At 39.8% G+C, this 18,709-nt stretch overlaps 1 protein-coding gene across 4 annotated transcripts in view; it reads left to right on the forward strand.

Annotated features, from left to right (window-relative positions):
- Positions 1-18,709, forward strand: part of RPS6KC1 (ribosomal protein S6 kinase C1) — an 89,884-nt gene that overhangs the window by 46,923 nt on the left and 24,252 nt on the right. For all 4 annotated transcript variants that reach the window (XM_080343054.1, XM_080343057.1, XM_080343055.1 and 1 more), the window contains 3 exons: positions 2,058-2,150; positions 13,934-13,981; positions 15,547-15,679. In XM_080343054.1, coding sequence (XP_080199180.1) covers positions 2,058-2,150; positions 13,934-13,981; positions 15,547-15,679 — 274 coding nt within the window. The remainder of the gene's footprint in view (positions 1-2,057; positions 2,151-13,933; positions 13,982-15,546; positions 15,680-18,709) is intronic.

The raw sequence follows: 18,709 nt of genomic DNA on the forward strand, positions 1-18,709 counted from the left end.
GAAAGACCCAAGAATATGTACTGATTTTTTGGGGGTCTTCAGACATGATGGGTGCAAAAGTCTGATTTTATGGCATTATTAGACAACTATTAACTTCTGTAGAGATATATGAACTTAATTCATGGTTGAAATGTTATGCATAAGAGAAAATTTTAAAAGCTTGATTATAGAGAAATGGTTATAAAACATAATAGCATGCAGAGAGAAGTGGAAATCTTTTATAGTAGTCTAAAGGAGTTGGAAATATTCTCTTTCATTAAATGTATTCCTTAGAATGCTTTTGAAATCTTGTCATGAATAAACTCTGTGTTAGCACAAATCTTTGTTTCAAAGCAAATATTTCGTTATTGCAGAAGAATTGCATACTCTTAAAATACAACACAACAAAAGAGCTCCCTCGACCTCCCAATGGCTCACTAGAATATGGAACCTAAATTAGGTCTGGAGAAAAAACTTAATGTAGATTTGTTTTTTCTTCTTCATACTAAAACCTTTAGTGACTTGTAGAATCTGGGCTCTTTTCTCTTAACTGCTGCTGGCACTCTTGCTTGGCAGTGTTTACATGACAATAATTATAAGACCCAGACAGATAAATGATAATAAATAATTAACTCTTTTTAACGTAGAGCCCAGTAGGTGAACACAGAAGAAAGGCACACTTTTCTCCATGCTTTTCAAAAACGTGTTTTTTAACCTTTCTGTTAAATTTTGTAGGCAGTGCTAAAATAAGAGTTGATTTTTGGGAAAGAATTTGGAAGGAGAAATGGCGGCTGACTGGTAGCATGAAGGGGAACCAGTCTGGGGGGGGGGGCTTTGGGGAGGTGTTCTCACCTTTGAGGATGGCCCAGGAAGGATGCTGGAAGGGAAACCTGAGAGGGGAAGCAAATGGAATTACCTAGTTCAGGATCATCAGTTATTCTGGGAGTTTCTGATCACTAGGGAAAGAGTCTTGATTTTTCCTTATACTTAAACATTCCATCCACAACAGAATTACTTACCGATGGTTTTCCTTTGTGACATATTTCTTAAATATTTTTCTCAGGATACTGACAAATTAAACAAGCAGCTTTTGCCTCTTAGAAACCTAAAAATCAATGAGTTTCACCTTCCTCTTCCTTTACCTTTGTGCAGTAGAAGTGTACTTGGGGACACCAGGGAATGCTAAAAAGAGTTTGGCATTCAACAAGTCTGCAAAAGAAGTTACCTTTCCCATGAGGAAGAGACCCAGGGCTGTGGTTCTGCTAGAAGCTGCCTGGTGAATTTTTGGGGGATGATCTAATGAATTATCTCAGCTGGCAACTAGAAACTTCTGAAAATGTTTGTTAACATGCCAGAGGTATATGTGGTGCTTAAGAGGTTGATCTTTGTCCCAGAAGACTTCCAGTTGAAACGCTGTTCCCTCCTCTGACATGCAAGCTTTGAGTTTGCCCCGAGAAACTACAAAACATAGCACTGACAAAAATCTGTGCATGTTAACTACTTGAGTAGTTAGCACCTGCCAATTCTCTTGCTATGGTGTTAATTTCTAGATTAATGATATGTAGCTAGCCACCTTTTTGTAAATTAGTTTTCGGAATCATTTCTGTTGTGCACCTTGTTATTAAAAAGATTTCATAAAGCTCACCAGAGAGCAAGAGAACCTTGTTTATAGTTCTGTATTTTATGTTCTTCAGACTTAAAAAGCCTCTAATTTGCTTTCTCCTCCTTAGTGATCTCTGAATTATTTTGTATCCAGAATACCTTTAAGGCTTCTATTGATTATTATGATGGGGTAAGAATTCAGCAATTGATTGCCAGGTTCCATTAAGCACAGAAAATAAAGAAATGCATTATTTTTTCTTTTTTAAATTTTTGTTTTCAATGTTATCTCGATTTGTATTTACTTGCAAGTTGTTTTTTTCCCCCCACTAAGGACAAACAGAAAACTTCTCCTTTCATCTTCACTCTCTCTGATTTATGATAAATTTAGTTTCCTTCGGCCTGGCATTTGCTTCAGCAGGCAGTCTTCCTTCAAGTACCACCCTGATTGATGTATAATCTTTGATATCTTCCATTAGCCTCCAGGATCACTAAGTTCAAGGCCCTCTTGGAACCTAAGGAGCCCTGCCGAGGAACTGAAGGCCTTCAGAGTCCTTGGGGTGATTGACAAGGTAATTCTTCAGTATCTCTTCAAGAGTTCAGTCATAAATCGACTGCATGCTGACATTTTGTCTTTGAAGCTGTGGATCTTAAGGATATGAAACAAAAGGGGAAAATGACTCAAATGCATCTGCACTTTAAAATAACAAAAGTAGAAGAAAAAAGGCTTTTATCTAAGCAATTCATGTAAGGTCATGCAAAATATATTTGAGCTAAAGGATAAGGTACATGTTTGGTGGCATTCAATAGGATGAGGCCTGTTTTTCAAAAATGAAGTCATGGTTACAATACTGGGGTAAGGACAAGTTGATGTATTTTCAGTTGAATAAACTGGTAGATACTTGAAGTACAGAAAAATAGAAATTCCTGCTTTTGAACAAAATGGGGACTGGGATTGGGGGGGAGAGAATGACTGTTCTCCTTCCCTGAGAATTTGGAAGTGAAGTCCTCAACCAAGACAGATTCAACAATGAAGCCAGACATATTTTTGACTCATGCAAATTATGTCTTCCAAAACCTCAGGGTAATACCCCTCTGTAAACAGTAAAGAACCATACAGATTTTTTTTGCAAGCCTAATTAAGAGACAAGAGGAATTGCTGCATTGTTTTGATAAAGTTGATTAGTAATCACCTTACCAAATACTTTAAAGATGATGTATTATTCAGCAGTGTGGCAGTGGCTAATGCAGACTGTAAAGGCTCATTTCCTTTTTGCCACACCAATTCCCTTGTGCCATTTGATAGTTCCTTATGTAGTACCTGGTTTGTGTATGAAGTACTGATGCATGGTCAATTTATGCAGTTGTAATGTGTATCACAAAACCTGTAGCTGGTCTCTTAATGTCTGTATTTCTCTTATTGGACTGAGCCTAGCTATGGGGACTGATTTTTGGTTTTCTTTGCCTGTTTTGTTGTAATTATGTGCATAAGTTGATAACTTCTCTTCAGAGAGCTATACACATTAGGTATTATGGTTGTTTTTATAGCACAGAAGGATTTCTCAGCTCTGACTTGATATTAATTGTGTCTTCTTTCCTTGGTTGTAAGTATTATTCCTTTCCATATGTGTATCAAAGGGGTTAGAAAGAGCACCTACCTGTTGGATTAGTTAGTTAGCCACTAACTAAATGTGGTATGCAGGGACTCTGTGAATTATTCTGACAACATGAGGTTGTGTAAGTGTTGGAAATGAACCAAGAAAGTCCTTTTTAGTATCTTTGTTCTTGAATGAGAATAATGAACAGCAACTGGAGAAGACGCTTGATAAGAACAGAGCTTTTGGAGACCGTGGTGTTATCAGATCTCCTGTATCTCTCTAAGAACAGCTCTAGTAAGTGGCCCAGGTGTGAGCTGAATGTGTCCAGGTGTCTGAGGCAGAGCTGGGAAGAATCAGGATCCTGGTGATGACAGAAATAAAAGATCTTAGTGTTAGAGATGTGTATGAGGAGTAACAGGGCTGTGTATACAGCTGGTACGCTCATGTGTAAACAATATCATAGGGATCAGAGTTAATGTTTAATTACTGCATGAAAAAGGGAGCAATATTCTTTCAGGTGTCTTTGTACTCTCTGTACCTGCTTCCAAATTCTATTTTTTATGAACTTATTCTGAGTATACTGTTTTTATGAACACTTAAAAATGTGTGGAAAAAAGTTGAGGCAGATGAAAAGCTTGTTCTAAGCCCAAATGTTCAAAACATGTTTTATTTGGTTTTGTAATGCATGCACAAAATGAATGTGAATATATGAACCAGAAGTGTCCGCATGTGTCTGCGTGCCAGAGATGATACCCCTGCCTTTGGTTTAAAACACCGTCTCAGTTCCTTCCTCACCATCACTGTTCTTTACCATCTCCTCTGCTTGCATGTGCTCCAAATCTCTCATCGTAGAGAAACCCAAATAGCTGGGTAAGACTCCTCGCTGGAGCCAAGCGGATCACAGTGTTTGTTCTTGAAAATGGGTTCTGATTTTCAGGCCTAGTCTTGAAGATACCACATTTTTGGGCACAAGTTTGATTCAGCATCCCGTGGAGTTTTGCCTGAAAGTACTCTTCTCCTTTCTAATTTTGAGGTTGTCGCTTTGGTTTCAGCAGAAAATGGGTATGTGGACAGTAATGAGCCACTGGCATTTTTCAGCCTTGCCTTATCCTGTGCAAGACTGGCTTAAACATGCTGACTTAAAAATGGTGGTGGTTGGTTTGCAGACTTGTTCTCCCGCTGCTGCCTGGAGCCCAGAGTGGTATCTGCCTGCTATGGGGCTGCCTCCAGAAAACCAGCTCTTAACCTGCACTCCATCAAATGCTGAAAGGTTCAGTGTCTTCCCTTAGAGTAATGGCAGTCTTTGTTCTTCTTTTGAAGTCTCTTGAACTGTTTTGAATTGGCTTGTTGCTGCCTAAAACTCTGTTTTTTTTTTTTTAGGCTAGGCAGAATATTAGACATTTAATATTAGCCTAGTTTATTTCCAGTGCGGCATTTCTCCCTGTCTACCTTTCCACCTTCCTTGTCACCTGAATAGTTTTTGCTGTGTTGATCCTTTTCCGCTCAAACTGAGAGTTAGTGATCTTAGCATTGTTAAACTCCTTAAAATATTGTGGAAATTCACAGCAGAATCAGCGTATCTGTGCCTCGCTTCCCATCCTTCTGCTGCTGCTCTCAAGCAAAGGCTGAGGTATAAATATAACTGTGTTAGGAGACCCAAGAGGACCTACACTTTGCTTCAGGAAACTCCGTTTCTTGGATTCTGCTGCTGCTGCTTGCTCACTTCATGATGTCAAAGGTTAACTAGGTGGTGTTTGCAGGTATTTTATGTGTTTATTATGGGAAGAGTCTACCTGTCAGTAGATATCTGAAAATAGAGTTTTAATCTAATTATAAAGGTGGGTTTTGCCCTGCAAATGTTGTGGACTCTGAGATGCTGCTGATTGGCAAGCATAGCTCTTGTTAGTGTTACCAGAGGTACTGCATTGAAAACGGGCTAATATCTAAATATTTTAGCTACTGTTATCACCAACCAATCAGTTCATGTACCTTTAGGTAGAAAATTTCGTTTTGGAATAGCAAAGATTTTTGCTTTCAAAATTTGACTAATTAAAACTCAGGGTTGCACATTCTGTGCTGAGTTTCTGCCCTAGGCAAATCTTTCCTTTGAAGCTACAACTGCCCCCTCAAGAATCGACTTTGTTATGGTGCTGCTGGATACCTTCCCGATGCTGTTTCAAACTCAATTTCTTATCCTTGAGAACTCTCTCTTATTTACATTCATTCGATTTAAAGATTCCTCTTGAAAGCACAGTGCATTAAGTAATAACGATGCCTCTGTAACCAATTACTGTCTTTTCTGTCTTTTCTATCCCTTCCCCTGCTCCCCCATTAGGCCGCGTTGTCTGGGTTGGCACTGGTGTGACTGATCAGGTCTTCCGCAGATGTCTGTGCATTTGAGCTTGTTGTTCAGTATGCCGTTAAGCTTTATTCTACAGTCTGAAACCTTATAAAATACTCTCATAAGAGCCTTGCTAGAATTATTTTGGGAGTTTCTGAAGAGGGTTCTAGAAGTAAATAACTTATTTTCTGAAGAACTGGAAGGAATTCTGTTAATCTCGAGTATAGGTTATTTTTTTGTGGCTGTCATGCTATCATCAGAAGTCCCCTCATGGTAGTACATTTTGATGAGTTGACTAAATACAGAACCACCAAATCAGTCTTATTAATTGTTTAGAAAGTGTGATTACTATAATACTTGTCTCCTTGATGAGTAGAAGTGTCACAAAGAAGTAGTATGTAGAAGATATGTAGAGTTTGCATGCATAATCTGCAGACCCATAGTTGAATTCAAACAGGCAAGGGTTATTTTTAATGGAATTTAATCAGAGGATAGGAGAAATGGACTCTTTTTATGGCAATGTGTGTGCTCTGCATTAATAGCAGGACAGAAGTAACTATGTCCTCTTAGTTTTTGTTAGAAACTTAAATATTTGGCATTTTATTTTGTGGTGAGGTTAAAGACTGTTGCGTTGTGCAACTGAGTTGACTGTAGCAGGTATTTTCTCTCTCCTGGCTCTCAGGTGCACACTGCTGAATGTCTTCAGATCATCTTATGGATCAGAAGGCATCCCTATGTGCACGTAAGAGGTGTGCAGGAAAAGGGAGTTCTAAAATAACAGAGTTTAGACATTCCTTCTTATTTCATTACAACACTCAGAAAGAGAAACTGGCTGAAAACATAAGGAATTCAACTGGCTAGCAAGATTTCCTCATCCGCACACGGCACGATGGAAAATATTATAGCAGTGGCAAAAATGGTTAAACATCTGAAACTGAGTAATAACAGCAACTATTAATACAAATAAAGAAACTTCTAAGAGCTTGCTTATATTTTGATAACCCTCAATTTCTTAAGTGACTTGCTAAGTCCTACAAAATCAAATCAATTACAGAGTCATTTTCAAAACTGATTTCTTGGCTCAGCACCTTCCGTTCCCTACTGCTGCAGGATTATTCCTGAGCTGCAGTCAGGTTTGAAGCCCCAGTAACAAAGCTTGCTCAACTCTAAAGCCTCATCTCTCTCCCGACTGGAAAGGGTCCTGCTCCTTCTTCTCTGCCGTCAAACACCTGCCACTTGTTTGCCTGAAGTCTTTCCATTCATCCATTTATACCAGTCTGAGCGATTCTGAGTGTTTTGTTATTGTAACCCTTAGTCTCTCTCTAGCTTCTTTCTTGCTCATCTCACTAAAATTTCTGTTGACTTTAGTGAAGGTTTTGTTTCATCTGATGTAACACAGTCCTAAGATCAACTAAAGTATCAGATTTTGTGCTTCCTTTTCTAAAATTGAAATTAAAATATTGAATATTCCAGTGCAGGTTGAGCTGTATGTATCTTCCAGCCTCCAGAAAGAAATAATTTACAGATACATTTTATTTTGCACTTAAATTAATTTTGTCTTCCTACATATTACTAAGTTGCTTAGTAATTACTCTTGGCAATTACTCTCTGATGTCTAGTGGCATTTAATGTTGTAAACTGTATTCTCTGGTATAAGCTGCCAGCTATATTTTCTAGGTTAATATTTTACCATTTGTCATTTATTGGCCAGTTTTTAGTTTGCTCTGAGAAAGTGGACTTTCCTTTCTACTAAAAGTATTTAAAAACTTGAATATGAATATGTGCTGCTTCCTTAGCATTTGCATTATTTAAATCGGCACCATTTGTCGTTTAAGTACGCTATTATTGCAAGTCATAGAATATACGAGCCGTAAGTTCCTTGGAATAATGATTTGAAAGGAGGAATAATTGCAAGCTGCAGATAATTCATATTGCACAGGTACAAGGATAAGCAATAATCGCATTTTTCATACATATTAGCCAAATGTAATCTCTTTTTATAACGACAGAGGGAGACGAGCGAGAGTCCGGGTGGTGTAATCTGAAAAGTGACAAGAATAAATCTGTGTTAAGTAGATCTTTTAATCCCGGTAGCCTTGACAGCCGGCGCAGCTGATGGGAGTGGGGGGAATCGCCGTGGCGCCGGCTGTGCCACAGCCCTGCCAAGCTCTGCCGGCCAGCCCAAGTACTTGTGCTGGGATCGGGTGGCCAACTTGCCTCATTCCTGGTGGTCTGTCACTGCCTGTAACGGGATTTTCCAGTGGGTGAGGTCAATGCAATGGAAAAAAAATCCTAGGTGATCATCTGATATGTCTTAGAGTTTGTGGGGCTTTTTCTGGAGAATCTATCGTTTGATAAGAGTGTATTTGTTTAGGATAGAAGGACAAGAATTAATAGATGGCCCACTGGTGATATTATTACTTGATGTGTTTTCAGTGTAGAACAGCAATTTAATAACAAAATGGAGCTGGTTTTAAAGTAATCCCTTAGCTCTGGTGCATCTACAAAACCCTTCAGGTATCTGGTACTGCAGCAAGAGGTCCTATTCCGTTTTCTTTGATCAGACACAAGCTATTTTTCAACCTGTTAGTGAACTTAAATCCACATTTTTGTAAGCAAACATGTTTTGAGATGTTTATTTTGATCAGTGTTAAACCTTGCTCAAGTAAATAAAACACTTGGGTATGTCCTGTGCCATGTCCTGAAAGCATGGAGTCTGGGAAGAAAAAGTCAATATTAGATACGGGGTAGTGTGGAAGGGAGAAAAAAATTCCAGAAAAGAAGAGGGAGCTGGGGAAACAAACATCTGCAGTGTGACAGAGGACTGCGTTTCTATTAAAGCCACTCGCAGGAGAGCAGGGCTTTTTGAGCAGTCCTTAGTTCTTCCAGCGTTGTCCCTCGTGACCTTGGTTGGGTGCTTGGTAGGGCAACTAATGGTTCACCACGTTCTTTTTTCCTGGTGACTTGCCTGTTGCCTGCCTCTGGGTTTGTGACTCCCCTTATGCTGACTTGTGCAGTATTCCTTCAGCCTCTTATCTCGGGGCTTTGATGCGTATGTTCTGAAGGTGGCCACTGTGACTTTGGGTGGCAGCAGATGGTAAACCTTCAGGCTGCCACCGGCTATACTGGTGTTAAGTTGGAAACTTAACGTTTGATGAAGAATCAGTAGTGTATATGAAAGAGCTTTTACTGCAGAAATATCTTTTAATTAAAAAAAATTAGCATACTGAAACATTTGCTAATTTCTGTGCATTTAAAGGATCCTAAAATTAACTGTTTTCTTAAAGCTAGACTATGGTTATTTACCAGGCAGGTTTTATTTTATTTTTCTCCAATTAATTGTACCTACTATATTGAATTTAATTTAATTTATTTTCCACTAAGCTGTTGGGTACACTGTAAATCAAATCTAAGAAGCTAATTTTTTTAAGTAGCTGCTGTCAGCATCAGAATTAACCCTTGACTTATTAAAAAAAAATCACAAGTAGAAAATCCTATTTGGCATCACAGAGAGATATTGCTATCTGCCACTTTACTGAGATGCTGCCATGCAGTGCTGCTGTGTTCACTTGTTTTTTGGGATGTGCCTGAGAGCTGGAGTGCTTATATGAAATAGGGATGTCTGTGCTGCTGAAGGCACTTATTTACATTACATATTTGTTTGCGGCAATTGCTATTTACCTGTGAGTGGTTTTGGCTGCGTTGAGGTTGTCATCAACGCAGAAAAATAGGGAAAGAACGGGTAAGCAAGTGCCATAAAAGCCAGCGTGATATGTAGACCTTGACTCTGTTCGTACATTAGTATTACAAATAGGATTTTGCCTTGTCTCCTTTTGTGTCACAGTCTAGTTGCTCAGTGCCCAGGAGTGCCCTGCTGTGCATTTTTCTCCCTCCCCTCTGCGACAGGTTGCTGAATGCTACAACTGGCAGCTCATTGTTAGGAGGCATTAAATATTACAAGTTCCACAGCAGTCATCACCGGTGAAACAGGTTCCATCCGCGGATGCGAGCTCGGAGCAGCCTAGTCTAGTGTGAGCATCTGCTTTTCATCTGCTCGGGAGAAGGGCAGAGTTACGCCGTAGGGTACGCTATGGGGAATCCTGTTTTGCCCCGCCATGCCATTAGGGTGGAGACTTGTCACTTTGCACTTTAAAAAGGAATCTTAGAAAAAGAATTAGTGAAGCGCTCCCTTTTGCAGTGAGAGGGAATTGTGAAGGAATGCAAACAGGAAAGGCTTGCTGGGGTAGCACTACTATCCAGAAATTGGCTGTAAAGCACGACGCAAAGAGAGTAAGTTGGCATTTGAGTCAGTGGCAGGCATACTGTTATGCACTTATGCAGCAGCCTAGTAACACATCCGAGACCTGCTCACCTTCCTCTGTTCTGGATGTGCGATGAAAAGTCAATCAAATATACTTGTGACCGTCTCTTTCCTGGTCTTATCGCTTACTGAAATGTCAGTTTTCTGATAGTTACTTATTCATTCATGTAGCCCTTTAATTATTTGGGTGAAACTGGTTAAACCACCTTTTTGTAGCGTGCATGCAGGCTGCCTCTCCTTGAAGCAGGCTCTTGGTTTGGTGGGATCATGTAAAATCTGCAGTCTGCCAGGGCCAAGTGGAGCATCACCAGGTGAATTTCTAAAGTTACTTTTATGGCTCTTCCTGGTGTTCAGGGAGTCTCTTTTGAGGTAAACAGTCTTGCAGAAAGGCCAGTATTGAATCAGCAATGAAAAAATTTTCCAGGAAATTAAGTGGAGCTGTAGGTGATCATCACTGGGGGAAGGCAAGAAGCTTGATGGGAAGGAAAAAGCAAGAAACTAGTTAGTAAGACTGGCTATTCCAGCTAGGTAGTTAACCTCAAAGGCACACAAATATTATTTGTTGTCATTACAGTTATAAAATTGTAGCTGCTGCTTTCATTTTGATGCTCTAATATAACAACAGATGAAGCTAGCCCTAAAGGGACCAGTTGTCTGCTGTATTCCTGTTAGTGGTAGTCGTTCTATATGTCGTCTTATAGGGTGAGGGCTCAGTAATCTCTTCTGTTACACCATATGCTAATACAGTGCTGATAAGCAAGTGTGAAAAATGAAAGGGAGGAATGCATTAATTGTATTTGTGCAATAAGGTATGCTATCAAAGGTAATTATTTCATGACAGTTTTAGTTATAGCAGTTGTTTTATCATGGAATAAAAGATGGCTTTAGGAGACTTTTATTGGAAAGACAATTGTATCAAATTAGTACCAAATTAGATTTTTGTCTTTATAAAGGTGAGCAAACCCATGAGCAGTTTTTAAATTGGTGTCTTCTACTCTACAAATGAACAAATCCTGTTTGAGGGTTAAAGAAGCTATTATTCTGTCCTTTATGCTGACAGCTTCATTACTGATTGGCCTACTGTTGGTATTAAAAAAAATGTTTGGCTCCTTATGATCTTTGTGCATGCAACTATAATATTAATACAGACCACGGAACTGTTCATTAAGAAATGACTTTAAATGAGGTTGATGCTTGTAAATCTGGAGAGATACAGATGTTAAATGCTGCCATTCCTTTTCACATACAGCTGTACGGCTAATAATTTCCAAGTGGCTAAAGCTCTTGTTAGCAAGAGTGCTGGTGTGTTAAGAATGGCCCTATAAATAACTTTAAGAACTGAAGTTGAAGGTGCTTCTTTTAAAGACTATTGTTAACTAAACATTATTGCCAAACAGATGGAAAGCATTCACCAGCCTGATGTTTTTAGGTCTAATTATATTATCGCCAGCCCTGTACGGCTGAGTTGAAGAGGTGTATCCAGAGGCCAATTTATAATCATTTAGCCAACACCTGTTTGGGAGATATTGACAGTCAAAGGGCACATTTAAAAAAAACCTCACATATGTTCTCATATTTATTGCCTCAATGTGAACAGTGTCTAGTTACAAACAAACTTGGGGCAAAAAGAAGGAAAGTGACTGTAAACACATAGTTCTTTCCAAACCATTTTACCTTCTTTTGGCACCTCTTGCAAAGTGGCTTTTATTTTTTTTCTCGTTCTTTTGGTTTTCTTTATTGTTTGTCAGTTTGTTTGTTTTTAATCTTAATTTGATGCCTTGTGGTTAAGTAAGGAGAACAAAACCAGTTTTACAGTTACTATTTATTCAGGTGGTTTCCACTGTTTCTGGAAGCCCTGGGTGAGAGGCGCAAAAAAAATCGTTCAGCAAACTTGGTGGCCTGGGGACATTTGTTTTTCCCTGCAATGCCCTTGACGTGGAAACTGTATCACAAAATCTAAGTAACACCCACTTCTGTTTGTATTTTTTACACCAGAAGATATAGAACAGCTTATAAACTGGGTGCAGCCTAAGTAGAAGAGGAGATCTTTGAGGTGCAGAGGTGTCCCGAGGCCTCCCCTCCTGGCCCAGGCCCCTGGGCCTTTCGCATGGCCCCGTCTCACCTCACTGTGGGTCCTGCATGGGACGGCTGTCCTAGCGGTTCCCTTGGCGTGGGGAAAGCCAGCATGTCAGCCGGGTGGACTTGTCCTTGGTGTGGGGAAAGCCAGCATGTCAGCTGGGTGGCTTCACCTTTTCAGAGAGAGCAGGGCATGGCTGCATTGCTGCCCCACATGGCAGGGAGATAAGGGAGACTGTGTGCTGTCTCGTCCTTCTCCCGATGAATCTAACCCCACATTGCTCCTGACACGTCATTCCTCTGCAATGTCTATTTTGATGGAAGCAGAGTCGTCACTGCATTTGGCTATTGACCTGGAGTTGCTGCATATTGTCTGTTGAACTCAAAGTTTGGGAACCCCAGTGCTGGCATTCACAGCTCTTTAGGTGTTTGATTTTTTGCAGCCTAAATATTTTGGTGTAGTTGTGTGTGAATATTTATACTGGAAGTTTACCGTGTCTATTGTAAATAAAGAGTGGGTGTGGGCTCTTGTTCCTAGAGGATGGCTGGGCTTGTGTTGGTGCTGCTCCTGTGGCTGCCTTGCTGCTGGCACTTTTCAGGTACATCTGCCTTCTTGGGGTTTGCAAACAATGACCTCCTGAGTATGGTGGTCTGAAGATGGCTACATGAAGGGTTCCAACTCCCTAAAGATGCAGTTTCTGAAATACATATGCACATACATATTTTTGTTCATTTTATTTTTGACACATAAATAAATGGAACTTAGTAAGAGGAAACACATTCTTCAGTGCTCCTCTCATTGCTGTGCTATGTTTAAAGTGCTCTTAGTAGAGGTGATGTGCTCCTAACAAGGATGCTCTCTGCAGCTGTCAGTGTTCTCTCTGCAGCGAACCCATCCCCTCTTTTCTCCCTACCTGAAGGGAAGTTATAGCCAGGTGGGGATTGGTCTCTTCTCCCAGGCAGTCAGCAATAGGACAAGGGGGCATGGGCTTAAACTCTGCCAGGGGAAATCTAGGCTGGATATTAGAAAGAAATTCTTTACAGAGAGAGTGGTCAGGCATTGGAACGGCTGCCCAGGGAGGTGGTGGACTCACCGTCCCTGGAGGTTTTTAAAGTGAGGTTGGACATGGCACTTAGTGACATGATCTAGTAAATGGACTGGAATTGAACCAAGGGTTGGACTTGATGATCTCTGAGGTCTTTTCCAACGCAGTCGATTCTGTGATTCTGTGAAATCCTCTTTTTTTTGTTGTTGTTGTTACCTTAATACTAGTTTACAGTGGCACAAAGGGACCCCCTTGCAGTGGTTTCTGTTGTGGCTTATGAGTGCTTCAAAACAAAAACAGCAGTGGAGGAATGAGACAGCAGTGACTGTACAGTTGATAAAACTTTTTTTTCTGGGGGAGGAGGGCATGTGTGTGGCCACTTTTTACTTGAGCTTCCTGGAAAAAAGCTATTTAGCCACCTCACAAAAAAAAACCAAACCCACAAGAACCCCCTCTGGTAACCCATTGGTAGGCAACACATTTGATGTCTAAGAAGCCTGATGGGGAAAAGTGTTGCACTAGGAAGGTGGGTACAGTGAGGATTTAAGTGCAGTGATGTAGGAAGGTAATGCTCTGTGAAGGTTGCTTTGTGTGCTTCATTGTGTTGCTACCATTGCACTTCTATAAATTGAGTTCTGCTAGAGTATTGCTGTGACTATAAAGTATTGGTTATTTCTGTTACTAAATTAGGATTCATTCTGTAAGTTAGCTGATTGGTAATCAGGTGCCATTCTGGTAGTTCTCTCTATATCCTCAATCCTATTTCTTTCCTGAAAGAAAGACTGGTTATCCAATGCATCCTGCAGGGCATTTTTTTTTTTTATATATATGTATATATATTTCTTTTTTTAAAATTTATTTTTTAGTTGTTACTTATATAACTGTAAGAATATTCAACATTACATTTAAGAACCGTGTTTTGTTACGTTACTCATGTCAAACTTACATATTTTTCTGAATACTTTTTGCTTAGGTTTTGCTTGTAATGGACACTAGAACACAGCAGACTTTTATACTGAAGGTGAGTAAAATGTTTTGCTTCTCTAAACAGTTTGGCCTCCTAAATTACGCTGTCACATAAAGATCAATTTGCATCTAATGTATAGAGTTATGTCTGTGATATATTGTTATGTTAATACATATGTCCTTATTAAGTGCACTGGAATTCTTTTTGTTGGTATTCAGTTGCTTTCCCTTCCTTTCTCTGTGCTGGTTCACTTGAGTTGCTACCGGTTATGGAGGCCAACACCTTAGCAGCCTTTGGTAAAGAACCACCATTTCAATGTGCTGTTTAAAACATCTGTAGAGCCCCGGTGGCTCAGGACATGCATAGGCTGCTGGTGAAGGTGAAAATTCTCCTTAGCCCAAGTACAGCCACAACACTTTGTGTTTGGTCTTCCCTTAGCTGAAGAACATGAGAATGGCCAAAGTGGATTCTGGATGGAAGGGACAACTGGTCTTATCCAAAATTGCTTTCTTACGTTTTACATCAATAGGCTGTAAATACTGAGTGTAATGTTACTGAATGATTGAATTAATGAATAGTTAATTGGGCAGAATAAAGTTTTTTCACGTTACTCTTTTGTGTTTCAGAAAGTGCTCAGATCAAGATCCCAATATGCTTGGAGCATCTGTGATGCTGAGAAGTAGTTTAGTATGAGTATTGTTATTGTGTCCATTATTTCAGGCCCCCCTCGACATGAATTCCACTGACGATGGGAGGAAGGGCTGAAAAACTATCCCAAACATGGGGCTCTAATTAGGTGCTAACATTTTGTAAGTTTGCTTCAGGTCTGGCTTACAACCCTGCCTTAATTTTGTGCATCTGGCCTTTGAAATTGTTTGTTTTAAGTATGTTCAGGGTTCAGAAAAGCTGTTTGTTCCTCAGAATTATTTGTGAATATTGTATATTAGAACCTCACTTTATCTACTGGCAGATAGGGTAACATTGAATTTCCCATTTAACTGCTTATGTTTATCAATATTGTAATAGGTCACACAATCGACGTATTTTTTTTTCTCTTTCTCTCTCCCCTCCCTTTCTCTCCCCCACATCAATTTTTTCACTTCTGGCAACTTCATCTCTGTGCTACCTCCCAAAAATCATTACATCTCAAGGAGACTAATCCTTTCCTCTCCTTTTTGTTGTGGTGGCTGCTGTCTTTAGTAAAGTACAATGGAAATGTGAGGATTACCTGTAAGTCTAAGGCGTTCTTTTGTCTTTAGAACTTGAATGGAATTTTTTTAATAGTGTCTTTTGGTCAGACACAAAAATAAAATTTAAAAAAAAAGGTCACAGGGAAATAACGGAGTGTCATCCTGATGACTTAGTTTGAGAGAGATTCTAATAAAAACATTGACCCATGTAATTGATTTTAATGGCAGCTTTGTGCCATCTTCTGTTCTCTGGAAACGCGCCAGATGCCATCAGCACAGCCTCGGGGGACCGAGGGGCATAGAGCAGCAGATGAGTGGTTTCTCTGAAGCCCAGAGTAACTCGGATAGATTAGTTTGGTTGATAAACACAGAGCACAGCAGGCTCCAAAGGCAACTGAGGGTACAACTGACCTTTTTGTTCTCTGTCAGGGTCTAAGGAAAAGTAGTGAGTACAGCAGGAGCAGAACGACCATCATCCCCCGCTGTGTGCCCAACATGGTGTGTCTGCACAAGTACATCATCTCCGAGGAGTCTGTCTTTCTCGTGTTACAGCACGCAGAAGGTTTGTCTCTCGTTTAAGTATATTGTTGAAAAGAGCCAAAGGTTTAAGTTTTAATCAGTGGTACATTTCCTTGTCAAATTGATCTCTTATATGAAAATAAAATTATTTTCAGTGTGCCTAAGAGATGTCATGTAAGACACCCCACTCCCATCCCCTGTCCCTCCCCTTTTTTCCCCTAATTCTGCAGTGGATCTGATTCCTGTTTCAAATGGCCTCAAATCCTAATGGGTTACTTGAATTGTAGCAATATTGAAAGCTTCCAACTGTTTATTTTCTACAGGAGAGTGAGTGCTTCGACTGCAACAGCTATCTGCAATATTCAGAGTCATCTCTCAGAAACAAAGTCTTTGGCTAATTTTGTAAACTTTGGCTAGTAAATCTTTTTAGCATCTTACAGTTAAAATGACAAGTATTTACACAAGAATTTAGAAACTCTTTGCTAAAAAAACATGAACATTTGCCTATCGGTTAATATTACATAGTTATTCTGATCTGGATTTTTAAGAAAATAGCTAGTGGCATCAGACAGGAGTTCAAAGCAGAACCACGGAGTTGTGCCTTCAAACTGTTTATAAAATTCCTGTTAAATGTACAGGGAACAGGTGGCACAAAATAATTACATTTTGATTTTTCTTCTAACACCTGGATTTAAATATTCCCTAAATGTAATTACCCATATTTGTTTAGAATGAGCGCAGAATATAAATTTTGGCATTGCTAATAGTTCTCTTTTTAGGAAATGTTAATAATTCAGTCAGAATGGATGATGTGAAGGAACTAAGCTAACTGATAGGATAATTTTGTTATATCGAATATTATTTCTTCCTAATAACTCAGATTTTGGCTTTTTTATGAACAATTTGTCACATGAGGCCAGTTAAAGTTAACTTTATAACATGAATGACTGTTTCTGCTATGTGTGACTTAATTTTGCCATGAGCAGTGATGCATGAAGAAAAGCCTCATGTTACAGTGTTGTCTGATGGTGATTTTGAGCGTTTACAGTGCTGCTCTGTGCAATGCTCCTTTTCTTGAGGTGTGTGTAGTTCAGCAGAATAACTTGGAGACTCTCACCTGAACTGTAGTCTCCACATAAGCTGGTACATTTTTTTTTGAGAAATAATATTTAAAAAAACCTCAACCAAACAAATCCCCAAAGAAAAAAAACCCAAAACAACAAACTGCCCACAACCCTTGCCAGATACCAACTGCCCTTAAGGCTAGCATAATCAAAGGATTAGAGGTGGGATAATATAATATTTTAAAACCCCTGTTCCTAGTATTCCTGCAATTTCTGAAGACCTACAGCATTCCTCTTCTTTTCAGGAAGAACATTACCTTTCCAGATAAATGTAACACTGGGTGAGGAAGTAGTGGAATTTAGGAGTAATCAAAAATTTTAAGGAAGGCTTAATGTGATGAGTTGACAAAGATGATCTCCTGGAAGGGAGAAGTATGAGAAGTATGGAAACAATGTACAATCAGAGCTCTGTCATTCAATGATGGAAATTTTGCATTAACATTTGGGAAAGATGGGGTGTTGTTCTTAAAAAGGAACAACTCTCTCCTGGTCATCTTTGACATGGTCACAAATACAGTGAAGTGTGCTTGGCCTGCATGTCTTGCTCTTACCAACACTGGCTGTAACATGTTTTGAGTTCTATGGGGGAAGGATTTTTAATTTACTAAGTGCCTTCTAAATCAAGTTTGTGCAACACACAGCCTTGTGCAGCACTCCACACCAATTTTATCTGCCAGCCCTGAAGGTGCTGTCTGTCAAGCATCCTCATTTTGGCTGGCTGTGCAGCAAACACATACTTGGAGGCAGCCACAGCTTATGTTGCCTTTCTCCCAGCTGTGGGTCAAAGCCATGCAAGTAGGACACATGGGAGGGAGAGCGGTTATTTTGAGAAGAAACTGGGAGAGGAGGTGCTGACAAAATACAAGTACTTTCTACAGGGAGAGCTCTGAAGGGGAGCAGGGGGTAGGGAGCATGGGAAGAGCTGGGGAGCACTGCAGAGGGGATGAGGGACTGGCAGGCTGTGCTGAGGAGGACGAGGAGGCCTGCAGGGACCAGGGGGGATTTCGGTGTGGGTGAGGGCTGTTGTTGGTAATACATAATACATGGGTTCACTTGACTTAGACACTTTGAGTGTAACTTATAAACTTCACAGGCTTTTCCCTTATTTTCTGATAAAGCAGCAAGTGGTTTGGAAATGGATTCACCTCTCTCCTTGTTTGCAAACCACTCAAAAATGATTATGTGCTATAAGGACTTTTCCTGATTCTCATGGAATTATCAAAGTTAATTTCTTTAAGGATAGCCCCTGCTTTCATGAACTTAGTTTCTGGGTATGAAACAGGCAAAGGGAGAGGAAAAGGTGTGGCATATTCTGTTCTAAACAGGGATACTTGGTGTACAAATTGATGCGTAAATTTCCAGAGGATACCTATAAAAAGCATATTACAGGTGTAGGGCCTGCTCTCAAATTCCTAACTGGAGCAATAATTTTGTGTTGCTTCTAGGACTGCATAGCCTATGCACCTCAGCTTTTCCCAAGAGACTCATGCTGGAAAGTGGAAAGTGATTCAGGGGAAAGGCTTCATTTTCTACCTCTAAATGAATAAATCACGAATAAAAATAGGGCTAAAGTTATGCTGTACTATATGCAGGGACTAGTCTTGCTCTTCCCACTGCTGATGGTCTTGATTGCATCAGTCATATGTTAGTAGCACTCATCCTTTAAATTACAAGGATAATATCAGGAATCCCTGTAGTTAAAGATATCTTAAAATTGCCTCTGTCTCAGACCAAATATGAATAAAGAAGGTGCTTGCAGTTAATTTTGGAAAAGGATAAAAGTTTCTAGGACAGTACTTCTAAAGTCATAGTCTCTGAAATTTTATTCCATGATTTTATGAACGCTCTTAACATTCATATTCCAAGTAGTTCCGTTCCAACAGAAAAGAAGATTCTACCAGTCAAATTTGTAAGTGATGGTGATTTATTGTGTTAGATGTGTTAGCTAC

Source organism: Nesoenas mayeri, assembly GCF_963082525.1.
Source record: "Nesoenas mayeri genome assembly, chromosome: 3".
Classification (NCBI taxonomy): Eukaryota; Metazoa; Chordata; class Aves; order Columbiformes; family Columbidae; genus Nesoenas; species Nesoenas mayeri.